Source organism: Melopsittacus undulatus, chromosome 8, assembly GCF_012275295.1.
Source record: "Melopsittacus undulatus isolate bMelUnd1 chromosome 8, bMelUnd1.mat.Z, whole genome shotgun sequence".
Classification (NCBI taxonomy): Eukaryota; Metazoa; Chordata; class Aves; order Psittaciformes; family Psittaculidae; genus Melopsittacus; species Melopsittacus undulatus.
Genome location: NC_047534.1, coordinates 55,213,447 through 55,229,951, shown reverse-complemented (window position 1 = coordinate 55,229,951; position 16,505 = coordinate 55,213,447). Strand labels below are relative to the sequence as shown.

The window sequence follows — 16,505 nt, the reverse complement described above, 5'->3', positions numbered from 1 at the left end:
TGGATATTTTAGTTAGCACAGAATCCCAGATTGGTTTGTGTTGGAAGGGACCTTAAAGCTCATCCAGCTCCAACCTCTGCCACAGGCAGGGACCCCTTCCACTGGAGCAGCTGCTCCAAGCCCCTGTGTCCAACCTGGCCTTGAGCACTGCCAGGGATGGGGCAGCCACAGCTTCTCTGGGCACCCTGTGCCAGCGCCTCAGCACCCTCCCAGGGAACAGCTTCTGCCTAAGAGCTCAGCTCAGTCTCCCCTGTTCTGGCAGGTTCAAACCATTCCCCTTGGCCTGTCCCTACATCCCTTGTCCCAAGCCCCTCTCCAGCTTTTCTGCAGCCCCTTTAGGCCCTGGAGGTGCTCTCAGGTCTCCCCTTCAGGAGCCTTCTCTTGTCCAGGCTGCCCCAGCCCAGCTCTCTCAGCCTGGCTCCAGAGCAGAGCTGCTCCAGCCCTCACAGCAGCTCCATGGCCTCCTCTGGCCTCTTTCCAGCAGCTCCAGTTCCCTCTTGTGCTGCTGCCCCAGAGCTGGATCAGGGCTGCAGGGGGGGTCTCCCCAGAGCACAGCAGAGTGGCAGGATCCCCTCCCTGAGCTGCTGCTCATGTATCATCTATTTTATGATTTCATATGCTTAACCCCTATGAGTAGGGCAAAATAAGTTTTGGTAATAATTGTGCATTTAAGAATTCGTACTCATTTAGATGTTCAGTCATGGCAAGTTTTGGTTCTTTAATGTCATATACTTGGTCTCCCTTCATTAAATGAACTGCTCTCTATGGTGGCCTCTCTTTTCTCATATTTTCTGATTAAAGCAGCTTCCTCTCCTCTCTGTTACTGTGCAGGTTTCCTGCTGCCCCTTTTCCACACGTTCTCAGGTTAATTGGTGCAATAGCTATTTTTGACAGATACTGCCATCAGTAAGTGCTCGAGTTAACACTTAATTTCAGAGAGTTGTATTTGTGTGTCTCTGCAGTTTTACTTACTGCTCTGTTCATTTTGCTTATGAGAGTCAACACAATCTGTGTTTAATCTGCATTCAGTATTGATAACTATGGAAAGAAGAGAACAGAATCTTAAAAATAAGCTATTTGTACATAAGCATCCAAATTGCTGGTATGAAACTGATGACTTTCTCTAAATGTATCCTCTCAACTGACTGCTCAGTGTAGCAGGTATGTAACTGTATTTGCTGAGTAGCTGTGCTTGCAGGTAGATGTTGCTATAATGGCATGGCTATAAGGAGAAAGGGCTGAACTAAATCCACTGCTTAAGTTGAAGGAAAGAGACAAGATTTTCCTGCAAGGTGACTGTTTTGAAGGAAAACCAAGTTGTCAAGCAGTGCATTTTTGTATGTCTTGCAGGTGGAACTTGATAATTATATTTGCATCCCATCATCATTTGACTATGTGTTTTATCTCATCACGAGGCTATATTAACACTTGATAACTCGTGGTTGTAACCTTGGAGAAGGCTTTTTCCTCCTGAGAAGGATGTCTGGATTTATGCTGTGAGGGAGATGCTACTCAGTAATGCTGCCTAAACACAATGCTAGTGCTGAAAATCTGATAATCCTTTTTAAGCTGTTTAAGGTGCTAAGGAAAGTTGGGTAATAAATTCTGGCAGTGACATTCTTTGCAAGTCCCTGGTGCTTCGGCAAGCTGCGATAGTCTGATAAAGTAGAGCATCTGATTCTTCAACAGAAGATATTAAAATGACCTGGCTTAATTGATTTTCTATTTATGTCCTGTCGGCTGCTTTCTGGCTAGGAAGTTTTGCTGGGTTCTCTTAAGGGGGTGGCAGGGAAGGAGCATGAGGATTCACTTCCGTTAATTTTAATCTTGAAGCTTACACTGGCAAAGCTCTGTTTAGATGCTTCTGGAGGGGGGGTTATTGGTTTTGCTGTTCATGCAGAAAGACTGCTCGATGATGATTTTTTTCCTAATGATTTTAGTATATTAACAACTCGTGCTTTTACTAATCTGTCTTGCTGTAATTCGGGATTGTCATTGACACACAAAGTTTCTCTGAGTAAAATTGGATTCTCGTATTGAATTGAGTCTTTAGTACTGGTGTGAGGTTTCTTGCTTAATTGCACAGTTATCCGGTATGTGCTGAATGTTTAGAAAGTAGGAAGATAAAGCAGTTTTTCTGCAGATGTTTTATCAGGATAGGATCTTCATCACCCATGAGTGTGTTAATCTTGTGGTCCTGCTTCCTCTTCCTCACTTACCTCTCCCTCTACCTCTTCCAATCTTTTCTGCACAGTTTGCTTACTTCAGACAACGAAAAGCAAAAGGCGACAACGCGCAGTCGCAGAAAAAGACGGCGAAGAGGAAGGGTTCGTCTGTCCACCCGCATGACCTTCCGCAGGAAGAGCACGCAGTAGTGGCCCAAGGTGCTGGTAAGGGTAGAGAGGATAAGTCTGGAGATGCCAACCTACTGGAGCTTAAGTCTGGAGATGCCAACCTACTGGAGCTTAAGTCTGGAGATGCCAACCTACTGGAGCTTAATTGTGGAGATGCCAACCTCCTGGAGCTTAAGGCTGGAAACACCAACTTACTAGAGAGTAAGTCTGAAGACACCAGTCTACTTGAGAGTAAGTCTGGAGACACCAGCCTACTAGAGAGTTATGCTGAAGACATCAACCTACTGGAGCTTAAGGCTGGAGATGCCAACCTCCTGGAGCTTAAGGCTGGAGACACCAGTCTACTTGAGAGTAAGTCTGGAGACACCAGCCTACTAGAGAGTTATGCTGAAGACATCAACCTACTGGAGCTTAAGGCTGGAGATGCCAAACAACTAGAGTTTAAGGCTGAAGACTCCAACCTGCTCGAGATTAAGGCTGGAGATGCCAACCTGCTCGAGATTAAGACTGGAGACTCCAACCTACTAGAATTTAAGGCTGAAGATGCCAACCTACTACAGACAGCAACAGAGACAGAGGTAAATCTTAGTATTTCTTGTGTTTCACTTCACTTCATTAGCAAATAACAAGTATTCCAGGTGATTTTTAAGTAAAACCCAGTTTTACTTAACTGGATATTAGCTCTCTGGGACTGTCAACTAGCTGTCACTGAGAAGTAAGTAAACTGATACCTTTCACTTGTAATAATTAACACTCTTAAAAAGTGATGTCAGTTACTGGAACATCTCCATTGTGTGGACTGGACAGTCAAGGAGCTGTTTGCTGTTAGCGCTAGATTAAGGTCTTTCACCTTTCACTGCCATGAACTTCTCTTTGGGCAGCAGAACTTCTCTAGTTATGTGGCTGTGACTCTGAAATGGCAAGTCCAGACTGAGAGGCATAGTAGACTAGCAAAACTGCCAGGACCTTATAATACACACGATTAGTTTGGTGTTGCATCACTTTACTGGCTTAAATGTGCTTTATGTTTTCTGAAATAACAGAATTTGTTCCAGCATGTTCCAGCCGTTGTAAAGCCAGTATAGACCTTATGTTATCTGACAAACTGGTTTAAAATGGGACTCTGCTTGTGTATGATGTGTTTCAGTTTTAGTTTTATACAGCTATGGATGAGACAGTCATGTCATACTTTCTGTCTCGGAATAAAAATAAGCAAAATGTAGTTTTGATTATGTTTGAGATATTTTTTTTATAGCTTGCTTCAGAAGTGGTTAGCTGATGATAGTTTCACAAGCTCAGAACCTACAAGGCAACTCTTTGGCTACAGCAAACTGTATCTGTCCTGGTGCAGGAGACTGTTGAAACAGTAGTTTCCCTGTGCATTTGAGTATGTTGTCTATGCAAAGACTGGTGAATTTTGGAGAGGCAGTGCCTTCTGAACATGGTTTGTCTTCACAACATACAATCAGAGCATCAAACGAGTGTATGTGCAAACCTGTAGTAACAGAGTATGCCATTTTGCATGTGTTATCCCACTTTCTCTTGTGAGGGTGTCCCTACATTCAGGGTATCCTGAACATGTTGTTAGCATTGCAAAGGCTTTTATGAAGCTTCATGCCAAGCTGTTTGCACTGAGAGGAAAGCATACAGTTTTTGTCACTTGACCATAGCAGTGCCCTTGTTATGTTCATGTGAACTTAAAGAAACAAAACAAAAGCACTTACTGCTTCTCAACAGCTTCTGTTCAAATAGCTGGTTTGCACAGCAAATGGGATTGCTTTCTAGGTTATGTGCAGAGGGCACCTCTAGGGAGACGGGAATCATTTGGAAACTACTTTGTGCAGGTTCAAAACACAGGGAGGGCTCTGGGCTATGTTTTCTAAAGAGTGCTGCTGTCATCCTTGTCTTGTGAATTCAGTGAGAGGTAAATATCTTTCAAGATACCAAGCTAAGTATATGTCTCAGAAAGTAGTACTGCTTTTGTCATTATCTGAGTGATTTTAGCATGTTTGTTAAATAATCATAGACTCATAGAATGGTTAGGGTTGAAAAGGACCTTAACCTCACTTAGTTCCAGCTGCCTGCCCTGGGCAGGGACACCTCACACTAGACTGTGTTGACCAAGGCTCTGTCCAGCCTAGCCTTGAACACTGCCAGGGATGGGGCATTTACCACCATTAATTTCCTCTCAGTTAGTAAGCTAATATTTCTTAGTCAATGCAGGAGTGCTTAACTATGTTAGCAAGCCCCAGAAGCAGAAGATAAAACATTGAATCTCAATGGGGAGACTTCTCCCTACAGTTTTCAGTAGCCATTCATAGTAACTTTAGTTTTATTTGCATTTATTTTGTTCATGTGAACATGGATAACCAGCTGAGTTTGGCATTGAGGGCTTTCTCTCACTGGTATGTTGTGTCACAGCATGGGCCTTTCTGGCTCATGTGCTTAGGGTGTTTCTAAAATAATTGTTTTTCCTTATGTATCCTTAAAATGGCTGTTTAAAATGATGTAGTCTTTGTTCCATTTGTTTACTCACCAGGGGAGTGCTGACTTGTCCAATTGGGATGTATTGAATGATTGCACAGCTGAAGTAAGAGTAAAGGAACACATATTTAGTAAAAGATGCTGATATATATGTCAAAGAAGAGTATAATAATGGGTTACTAAAAAGATTAATTACTGAATATTGTTTGGAAATGTGATAAAATGATGCTTTTTCACTGTTTTGTAGTGTAAAACAGGTACTTACCTGTACATACATGTACTGGCTGCAGAATTGCTTGCTAACAGAATTAGTTTTAGTTGGAATCAAGGGCCTTGTCTCGAGAAGTTTGAATGCTGTTTTTAATTGAAAAGTAGGTTCATTTCTTAGCTGTTTCCTACATTAAAAAAAAAAAGTATTTAAAATACAAGGTTCTGTCTGCTCGATGAGAATTGTAACAGTATTGCTTCCCAGAAACCACAGGACTGACTGGGGCAGCTTCTGTCTTTGTTGTACCTGTTTCTTGTTTTGCTGTTAAGGCCACAGAAACTCAGAGTGTGTTAAATACTTGTCTGCAGTCGCTAAGATAACGTGGTAATGTGACTTGCCTCAAAGAAGGACATTTAAATAACGCGAAGACAATTGCTGCAGCCCCTGTGACACACAGGAGCATGCTTCAGTGCCGCAAGTTGATCGTGGGTCTAATCCCTGGATAACAGGATATACTGCAGCCTTTCATCTACTTTAAATTGAAAACCAAACAAAAGACCCAACAAAACCCCTTTATCTCTATTGGGTGATGCTCAGTGTTCCAGTGGCTGTTCTCTCTGCACACCTGTATATTTGCTGTCTCAGGAGCCTTGAAGTATATGCCAAAGAGGTATATCTCTGTTTACTCACCATATCAGGTTTGCAAGGTAGCAGTGGTGCTAGGAGGGATTACATAGTTGAAATGGCTGAATAGGAAAGGAAGGCAATAAGAATTACAAGTAAAACCTGGGACTTCCTGAAGTTCAGGGCTTGGCTTGAAGGGGTTGCTCATGTCCTGGAATCATAGAATCGTAGAATAGTTGGGTTGGAAAGGACCTTAACCTCATCCAGTTCCACCCCCCCTGCCATGGGCAGGAACACCTCACACTAAACCATATCACCCAAGGCTCTGTCCAAGCTGGTTTTGAACACTGCCAGGGATGGAGCAGGGAAGAGAAATCCTCTGCTAAATGAAATTTTGGAAAAGAACAGAAATCCTGCTTTCTATGGACAATTCTTAGTGCTCTGATAAATACGTGGTAATAGTGAAAATTACTCTGCAGATGATTGTTGGGATTTGCTCAATAAACCATTGTGAAAAACAACGATAAAGCCTCTAAATAGCACTTTGGGCATATTCTGAGGCCAGTAATATTTGTTTGTGGAAGCATGTCAACTTTGATAACAGATGGAAGTACTAATAGAACTCTCTTAAATGTTATCTGCTTGGTGTTAGCAAATTCTTTAGAAAAAGGTTTAAATAATTAATGTATTTTACTTTACCCACATAGGGGTGAATGTTCTCTTTTCATATGGAGGGCGGTGGAAAGAAAACCCTTTAGTATTGAGCTGTAAATCCTTTGCAGAGAAGACTGGGTTTGTTCATTGTCCTCGTATGAGTATGTCCAGTCCTTTGGAAGTTCTGTTTCATTTTGGAGCTTTCACAGAGATGAATTATCAAGCAGAATCACAGAACTGCTAGGGTAGAAGGGGCCTCTGGAGATCATCTAGTCCATTTATGTCTTTATGGTGAGTGGTAGTATCTAAAACAGGGTAAGTGTTGTCTGACTTTTTAGGGAGATTCTTACTCATTGAAGACACAGGGTACATCTGCAGTAAATGAATGCAGTATATTTCATGCATACAGTGAGACTTGTGTAGGGGTTCCATCATCAACTTTCTTATGACTCTGTCTTTCTGTGTTCAGGTTAATGAGGTGCTGAGGAGTACAAGCCCTGAGAAGAATGAAGCATTAGAAGCCCAGCAACAGATGTCCTTGTTTCAGAACCGTATCAGAGAGCAAAATGCACATTTGGAGATGCTGCGTGAGAAAGCACATGACCTGGAAGTACAGCTTGAGTCTTCTCAAAAGGTATAGTGGTTGAAGTGTCTTTATAATTGGGAGTTGTAGGTAGTAAGGGTTTTGGTGTGGTCATGCAAGCCAAGGTGGTACTTTTTGGAGGAAGATCCTGTCAGGAACTTTAAATTTGTCTGTGAGGCAACACTGATGCTGCAGGAGTGAAACTACAGTTTAGCATGGAATTAAACGTTTATTCTTCTGAAGGTACTGATATTCAGCTAAATCAAAACCAGCTGCTTACAATTGAAGTTTGTTTTTTGTTTGTTTGTTTTTTTAAATGAAACAAAAGATTTAGTACTGGTTCTTGAAAATGGGTTAATTTGTTGAAATTACTCCATTGGTTTCTGTTGCAGAAGCATTGCTCTTTAACTCTGTTACTCAGCTGTTGTATAACATGAAGAACTTTCCATCAGAAGCTGATCTATCTGGTTCCAAGCCTTTGGCACAGGGTGCCCAGAGAAGCTGTGGCTGCCCCATCCCTGGCAGTGCTCAAGGCCAAGCTGGACACAGGGGCTTGGAGCAGCTGCTCCAGTGGAAGGTGTCCCTGCCTGTGGCAGGGGTTGGAGCTGGATGAGCTTTAAGCTTGCTTCCAGCTCAAACCATTGTAGGATTCTTTGAGGCATGTGGGAACATAACTAACAGAGGCTTGCAGTGGGGTGAAGGTTGTTGGATTTGCTGTGTAAGCATACATTAAAGGAACAGCCTAAAAGGTCTGATTTCCTTTAAGCACATAACCTGCAATGCCATGTGTAGAAGCCTTAAGCTTATAAGTGAGTCAGATGAGGTGGCTCTTAAGTTAGCCTACTCCTGCCTGCGGGAGTAAATGGATGTGAGGTAGAGAGGCATCTGTAGCTCTGTCTTTGTTTTAAGTAAAATACCTGAAGTTTGAGACAGCCACTATTTTCTTTCTTTTTTGGACTCAGTGATGCAGCATTTATTGCTTAGATAATTTGCTACTTGTTGCCATATTTGTTCCCAGAGTCTTTCAGTAATCCTTTCAGCTCTCAAGGATGTAGTTAAAAATCCTGTTGCTTACGCCAATGATACACCCTACACTTAATAGTAAGTATTATTTAGGAAGATAAATTGAAAGCATGAGGCTTAGGGAAATTAAAATGTATTTCAGTGGCATAGTTCATATGCAGTATTTTTTGTTTCAGAATGCCAAAGATAAAGAAAATACATTTGCCCAAATGGAAGAGAATGTGGAAGATACAATTCAACAGCTATGCAAAAGCACGGAAGAAAAAGAACAAGATGTTAAAAGTCTCCAAGATCTAGTGGCATCAGAAAGACTGTCTGTATTACAACATACCCTTTCTCTCCGGGACTCAGAAATAAGAGAATTGAAAAATGAAATAGCTTTATCCAAAATGAAAGAACAACAACATGTTGAAGAACTGACAATCAGTCATGAGAAGGATATTTGCAGACAGTTGGAGAACTTGAGGGCTGAGCTGGAGAAGTGCCACAGAAGGGAAATTGCAGAAGCCAGGCAGGTATATGAAGAAGAAATGGTTTTGAAATATAAGAATGAACTTGAAGAGCTAAAAAGAGAGCTCTGTGCTCTGAATTCTGAAGAGCATGTTCAGAGTTTGAATGGCATAATAATTGACTTGAATAAGAGTCTTCATGAGTCTGAAGTTAATAAAGAATCTTTGAGGAAGAGACTTGAGAACCAACAGGAAGACTTTGAGAGAGAAAAATCTGAAATTGAAACTAAGTACAAGGGTTTGATTGATGGGCTTAAGTTGCAACTTTCTGATGCAGAAGCGCAGCTCAAGGAAGCTGAGCAATATAAACAAGTAAAACAGTCCTCTCCTGGAAAGATTCAGAAACTCAATTCTCTCATCAAGGAATTAAATGAGAAGCAACTTTATGAGGCTAAAGCCACTACAGATATAAGGCAAAAGCCTGATGAAGACGTTGTCTCCAATAAAAAGGTAATGACTTTGAGGGAAAACCAGATTTTACCAGAGATGAGAGCAGAATTTGATGCAATGTGGAATAAGCCACACCAGTTGACAGGTGAAGATGAGCTAGTTCATGAAGAACTAGAGTTCCAGTATGGCTTGGGAGTAGGCTCCTCAAGGGATCCATTAGCAGAAATCAAGAATTCAGAGGTCACAGAGAACAATGAAAACGGTGAAGATGATGACCTGTCTCAAGGACACTTGCCAGAAGTGGGGCTTTTTAGTGGTGATGAAGGTATATTGGCTAAATATCTCATCTCCACTGAGAGACCAGAAGAATCATGTGCATCCAGCACTTCTGAAGGTTATGCCATTGAAGAAGGTAGGTGCAGTAGGTATGGGTTAGACAGTGTGCTTCTAGAACCCAGCAGAGATTTTTTATCTGCATTAAGCTTTGGCCTTGATGAGGAAATACATCCTAGTGACTTGGCTCAAGAGACTTCTGAAGAGACTGAGGTGAGTGCAAAGGCCTTTGTTTCATTTCTGTCAGATAGCTCCCTGCACCAAAGCAGAATGAGTGACCACAGTGGTGGTGTAAAGGCTGCTGAGACAACCAGTTTGGTAGAGAGATGTCTAAAGCTAAATGAGCAGCTCCATGAGAAGGAGTCAGCCTTGAAGAAATCTTACCAGGAGACCCAAGAAGCTGTTGGAAAATGGGAAGAAGTAATGGCTGAGCTCTCCCAAAAGTGTGTGGAACTGGATGAGGAACGTGAAGCACGGATCTCTTGTGAGAAACAACTTCTTCAGAAAGCAGAGAAGGAGAAAGAACTTGAAGACAAAATAATGTTTCTAATGAGGCAGCAGGGTGAGGATGGAGGAACTTCAACACAAGTGTCAAAATCCTGTACCTGGCAAGACATGATAAAAGACCTCCAGGAGGAGAGAGAAATGCTGATGGTGCAGCTGCGAGCTCAGGAGCAATTGGTAAAAGATGTTCAAGAGCAGAAAACAGCTTCTGATTCTGTAACAAGTGAAGTACAGTCTCTTTTTGGACGTCAGTTAGCTGCTTTGCAAAGTCAGAGGGATCAGATGCAAAGCCTGCTTGATGCTCAGAAGAATAAAAACCAGACAATAGCAGAGCTGCTTGGTCAGAAAACTGTATCTGAAGAGACCTTGCTAAAGGAACAGGAGCTGCTCAAAGCTGAAATCAGTAATAAAGAACAAAATTTAGCACTCTTATTAGAGGAAAAAACAGCCTTAGGAGAGAGATTATCTGATGTGGAGGTGGATCTAATAAAAGCAAGAAAAACACTAACAGACAATGCTAGCATCATTGAGGATCTTGAGAGAAACATACAGGAACTTAATGCTGAAGTGAAGAACCTCAAAGAAATACACGAGTGTGAAAGATTGGAATATGAGGAGAGGTTAAACTTCAGCAACCTAGAAATCCATAAACTTAATGCTGAAGTAAAGGCCAAAAGTACTGAATACAGTGAGGAAAAAAGCCAGCTGACTGAGGAAATTGCCCATTTGAAGAAGGCTCATCTGGAACTTGAGGCTTGCTTGCAGGAGTCCTTTCAGTCTGCACAAGCTGCACAGGAGGCACAAGCCAACGTGGTGAAACATTACAGAGAGGAAATGGATAAAATGGAGACTCAGCACCGTGCTGAATTAACTAAAGTGAGTTTGACACACGAGAAAGAGGTAGGAAACCCAAGCAGGAGGCTTGGGATTTTGGAATGCTTAAGGTAGACATTGTAAATGTTTGTATGCCTGTTTGCAGATAGAAGAATTAAAGGCTGAAATAAAAGATAAAATAGAAACCCAGCAAAAGTTGGAAGAAGAAAGAAAGGAACAGATTGCCTTAATAAAAAAGGTAAATGCTGTCCTTGGGTTGATTTCAGAGAAGCAAACTCTGTGTTGTTTAAGCAGTATAAATGTTTTAATGATGCAAATATCTAATAATTGGGTCTTTTCTTCCATGGTGTCTTTGATTTGGGGTCAGGAGGAGGGGAGAATTCTGGTTATTTTGTTGAAACAAGTTCTCCAGCTGAGTATTCTCTGCAGGTACATGAACGAGAGCACAATCGTGAGATCTCTGAGCTGATCTCTAGACATGAAGAAGAAATGGAGAAGCTCCGTGCTGAGCTAAATAAACAACAGCAGCTCCTCTTGGATGAACTTCGGCAGCAAATGGCAGCCACGCACAAAGCAGAGATTGAGCAGGCTCAGCTCCAATCCCAGGTGAGATACAGGAGCACAGGAATTACTTCAGTGGTTGCCTGGCTGTTGCAAAAGAAGGCTCCTTGGTTTTTGTGAACTCTTTTATGTTGGCAGTCCTGGGTAACAGTTGGATTTGGTGATCTTAAAACCAGCCAGGTTGGAAAAGGCCTTTATGTAATGCTGCCATTGAAGCGTTAGGAGTGGTGGGTGGTAGTATATGTTTTCTACAGGAGTTCTCCAGGATCCTCACTGCAATTATATTTTAATATTGATTGTGAAGAAAATGGGATGCTGAAATTGATGGCATCAGAAAACAATGGCCAAAAAACCCAAACACCAAAACCAACCTACCAACCAAACCAAACCCCAAAAGCACAACTGTGTCATTTTTCAAGGCTTAATAAGCTTAACAGATGAATTTAAAGAAAATGCCAACCCCCTCCCACTTTTTACTTATCCCACTGATGTAATTAGGCATGCTTCCTGCTAAACTCAAGTGTATGAGCCGGACCTTTTCCTCTCACTACTTACTGGGTTTCTTGAACAGTTGCACTAAACGCAAACTGGAAATGGGAAGAAATGCATCCAGTGTCAGGTCTAACTACAGGGTGTTGCTGTAGTGTTGAGTCTGTTTAAGAATTGCAAAGTTTGGTTGGTCTATTTTCGCTGCCATTTCTAACTGTTGAATATTTAACACTTTTTTTTAATGAAGCATGGTGAATTTTACTTTAATTTTCCAATATGACCTCAGAATTTTGCTTCTTAAATTACAACCACTAGCAAATATCAGGAATTTTCCCTAATAGCTTGTGTTCTGATCTGACGTTGTGGAGAAGTGGGCAGACACAAGGTATTTGGTAGGAGATGAAGTGAAGAGGCAGGTAAGGAAAACATTTTGCACTGAGAATGTTATGCAAATCTTATTGTAATAAAAAGCAGCTTATTTTCAGGGTTTTAAAAACCACTCTTTCTTCTGCCATGAAGAAACACTTTCCAAGTACAGAAAGACAAGACTTAGGTGTGTTAAACTGCATGTGAAAAAGATGAAATGATTTTCTTAGAAGGGAAGGGGAAAAAACCTTCTTCTTTCTTTTTTTCTCCATTACAGACACTGCACAGCCTTGAGCTGGAAGCTTTACGTCTAAGCTTAAATAACATGCATACCTCTCAGCTTGAGCTTACACAGTCTAACTTCAGAAAAGAAAAGGAGACTGCCCTGGTGGAACTCCGGGAGATGCTCAATGATAAGCGGGCTCAAGAGGTAGCAATTCTGCAGAGCCGCCATCAGCTGGAGTGGGAGAAGATTAAAGAGCAGTGTCTGAGGGAGAAAGAAGAGCTCATGACAAAGCACCAGCAAGAACTAGGTATTAGGATTTGGGAGTAATGGACCAGACATTGAAACCCCATCAGTATGTGTCTTCCTCCACAGGTTCCTGTCTTGGTGTAGAGCTGGCACATTAATACATTAGTATGAATGTAACCACTTAGGAGTTCTTGAATGTAGAGGGTGAGAAGGAGAACTCTGAATCAGATGGTGGAAAGATCTGGGTGGGGAGTTGTGGGTACTGTTAGCTGGGGGACTGGAGGAAAGATATTTCTGCTCAAGGAGGCTATGAGGCCATGTCCCAGCTAACCTGGGCGCTGGGACACTGTCTTGTCGCTTAGATGATATTTCTTTCTCTTCTGGACCATTAACTGGGTAGCTGGCACCAGCTCTGTTCTCATTTCCCACTGGAACACTTGAAATAAGGTTGCATGCTGATACAATGATGCTTCAAAGCTGTGAGAAGGAGATTGATAGACCCTTTCAGGGTTCCTGCAGACCAAGATGGGTGCTGAACAAGAAGCTGGAATCAATACAGGGAGGAGCTGGGAAGGAAGAAGCCATTGGTGTCAGTGATAATAGCAGTGAGCAGATAATAGCATCTGTCTTGCAGTCTGTTTCTTAGGCAATTCTTGGAAGAAATATGATGAGGATTTCCTTCTTGCTGCTTCCTGAGACTCTTTTGCTGTGTCTCTGGAGATAGAGATGGTTCAAATACTTCAGAGTGATGTACACTGAAATGCTAGCACCTAAAGTGACATTGATAGGCATTTGACTGTATATCTTTAGGATTAAAGGTATGGGTTTGGATAGAACCTGCTACCTTACACTGTTGCATGCCTACACCTGTGTTTGATGCAGAAAATGGTAATCTCACCCATATTTCTACTTATCATTTAATCATAACATTTAATAAATTTATTAATTAGTATTTTATTTCACAGTTGATCAGAGAAAGAAAATAGAACTGGAAATGGAAGAGAAACATACCCAGGCATTAGAGGTACAAATTCTGTTCTTCATACAAGTAAAAGTTAAATTCCTTTCAGTAAACTAGAGGTGGTAGAAGTCCTGTGTGTGCTACATATTTATTGTAGAGGACAAATAAATGGAGGAGAAAAGTACTCATTTACTGAGTGTGTTTCTTTAATAATGCAAATCTTCCTCTCTTAGACTCTCAAAAGAGATTGGGAATTGGAGTCTGATATGCATTTAAAAAGCACGATTGAAGAGCTGTCTGGAAAACATCAGACAGAAATGGTAGAACTACAGAAAACACTGGAGATGGAATTAGAAAAAGTCAAAGCAGAGCTGTGTCATCTTTCTGTGGAGAATGAGCAGTCTAAAAGTAAGTGCCATGGTGTGGGAAGCAGTTGTATTTATTGAACAATGACAAAGCTAGCTGTTTTTAGAACCTGCATAAAAAGCAAATGCAAGCTATATCCATGTACTCTAAAACTGAGTCAATGGCATAAGACTCTCAAACAGGATGACATGAACAGGCTGCCTAAAGAAGTGGTGACTGCTTCATCCCTGGCCACATTCAAGGCCAGGTTGGACACAGGGGCTTGGAGGAACCTGCTCTAGTTGAAGGTGTCCCTGCTCGTGGCAGGGTTTGGAGCTGGGTGAGCTTTAAGGTCCCTTCCAACACAAACTGGTCTGGGATTCTAAGTAAATGAAAAATTGTTTAAAGCATCATTAACTGTCTTGTACTTTGATTTCTATAGGGTGTGAGATGGACTATGCTTTCCTTTAAGTATATTAAAGGGAGGTACTGGTTTGCTTCCAGCTGAAAACCAGCTTTGGCAGTTAGTGAATTTAACCAAAATTCTGTTGATTATTATCAATAGCAGCTGCTTCTAACAAAAAACCCACTAGGTTTGCTCTGGGACTAGTTAAAGCTTAATGGAACAGTAGCTTTTTTACACACTGTTCTGGAAGTAACCTTTATAGAGTACCGTAACTGAGGTTTTCATTAGCAATACATCTGTTTATGCCTTTTGCTGAGGTACAGATAGGAGATAGAACTAGGAGAAGTTTGTGTAGGTCTCAGAATCTGACATGTTTGTAGAGGTGGTGGTTGACTGCCACAACAGTGTCAGATTTGCTGTCAGTGATGGCATGAAAAGGAGCCACAGGATATGGTGTGCCAAGAAGTGAAGAGAGATAGCTACTCAGGTTGCCCTGCCTCTGAGGTACTATGCGTGTGAAAAGAGGGAAATGAGGAATGTGCTGTAGGGGACCTTGCATTAGGATGGAGGTTGGTATTAATTATCCCCTGATGGTCCCTTCCAACCTCAGCCATTCTGTGATTCTGTAATACTCTCTCCAGGTAAATGCAAATGCAGTGTTAAGGGTGTTGGATGATGCTGGCAGGAGACAGCAGGACCAGGATTCAGAAGTGAAGCATTGCCTTTTTGGCCTGCCAAGGACTGTATGCTTTCAGTGTTTGGCTCACCTTTGGCTGCTGCGAGAACACGCTCGTTCTTCCCAGCCTGCACTAACTTTACTGGATTTCCCTGAACCTCTGTCATTAAAATCTGTGAGGATAACATGGCATCCCTTGCAGCTCACTGGGGCTGAAGTGTGGTCACTTGATTGCAGATTCTTTCTGTGCAGGTCAAGATTTGTTGACCAGACGAGGTAGTAGCACACATAGAAGATTCAGAGAGTGCTCAGTGCCAAGGCGGAGCATACTTGGGAGCTTTCCTAGTCCTTCCTGTTCATCTCTTGGTCTTAGGATAACTTCTTTGTTTGTAGGATGTGAGAAATGCATGTTTCCCTTGATGTGGGCTTCTTGTTCAGGATGCTTGCAGAGAGCAGATGCTCATCCCTCCAGTACTACTGTTGCTTATCTCTTGGCTAACAGCAGAGATGCAGAGACTGGGAAGCACTGTGTGGAGATGTTTGACTTTCAAATGCTATACTCTTCAAGTGTTTTGTGATTCCCTCTGAGCTAACATTTTAGCCTAGAGACATGCATTTCTATTTCAGTTGCATAAAAGCTGTACAGGTTATTCAGTAACTGGGATGATGGTGTAACAGAACTCACTTTTAATTTTAGTAAAATGTATAGAACTGGAGGAGCAACACCAGCTAGCCATTACAGAATTGCAACAGCAGCTGCAGGCTGAACATGATCAACTCCTAGAAAATATGAAGATGAAAAGCCAAGAAAAAGAAGAGAATCTTCAGAAAGAGGTAAGAAAATAAATACTCATTTAGAGTGATTCTATTTAGCAAAACCTAGATGATATACATGCAATTTTGTTGACTTGTTCATATTTAGGGAGGCAAATATTCATATTAGCAGGCAAATACTCTGGGATTTTCCAGTAATTCAGCATCTTTTGAATGCAGTTGCCTTTGTGCCATTTGGTGCTGTTCTTCATCTGTATTTATGTGCTTAATTTTCTGGTTCTTGTGTCTCATTTTTATATAACTACTACTTTATTTTTGCTACTGCTGATAAATATGGCATAAAGAATAAATTCATCTCTCTCAGAGGAGTGGGTCTGTAACAGTCAAGTGCTATTCCATATCTCTGATTGCCCGGATGAGTGGCTGAGATTGTCACTAAGCATTTCTACCTATTGCTGTCAGGACTGTCTGCTGCTTATCAAATAAGTAATTAGAATGAAACTGGTTTAAGAAACTGAGGAGTTTTGGGTGTTTGACATCTCTTCCACAGCTGGAGAAACTTCAGGTCGTGCATGAAGAGCTCAAGACTCGTTCACAAGAAGAAGTCAGGCACCTTTGGTCTCAACTTGACAGTACCCGAGCAAATCGCCAAGAGCTAAGTGGTAGGTTCAGAACTGATGCACTTTCTTTTTTTGCCTCTTCTTCATATAGAAGTGCACATTATTGACACAAAATACTTGTGCTGGTGTACCAGAGCACACAGGTAGGTCACAGTGTTCTGTTTCTGCAGTGAGCAGTGAGTCAGTGTCAGATTGAGTAGTTGATTCTGCAGTGTCAGAAAGTATGGTGTCGCTATGGAGGAAAGCTCCCTCCTGTGGTTTTCCTTTCCCTTCCCACTCTTTCATGCACTCTATCCAAATTGTTAGTGGAAACCAAATATTTTTCATTGCAGTGT

General features: G+C 41.7%; 1 protein-coding gene across 1 annotated transcript in view; it reads left to right on the top strand.

The window, feature by feature from the left end:
• Window positions 1-16,505, top strand: part of PCNT (pericentrin) — an 88,064-nt gene that overhangs the window by 5,723 nt on the left and 65,836 nt on the right. Inside the window, exons 2-11 of the mRNA XM_034065772.1 lie at window positions 2,255-2,932; window positions 6,794-6,958; window positions 8,107-10,566; window positions 10,646-10,738; window positions 10,930-11,106; window positions 12,194-12,449; window positions 13,354-13,412; window positions 13,583-13,757; window positions 15,474-15,610; window positions 16,101-16,212. Coding sequence (XP_033921663.1) covers window positions 2,255-2,932; window positions 6,794-6,958; window positions 8,107-10,566; window positions 10,646-10,738; window positions 10,930-11,106; window positions 12,194-12,449; window positions 13,354-13,412; window positions 13,583-13,757; window positions 15,474-15,610; window positions 16,101-16,212 — 4,312 coding nt within the window. The remainder of the gene's footprint in view (window positions 1-2,254; window positions 2,933-6,793; window positions 6,959-8,106; window positions 10,567-10,645; window positions 10,739-10,929; window positions 11,107-12,193; window positions 12,450-13,353; window positions 13,413-13,582; window positions 13,758-15,473; window positions 15,611-16,100; window positions 16,213-16,505) is intronic.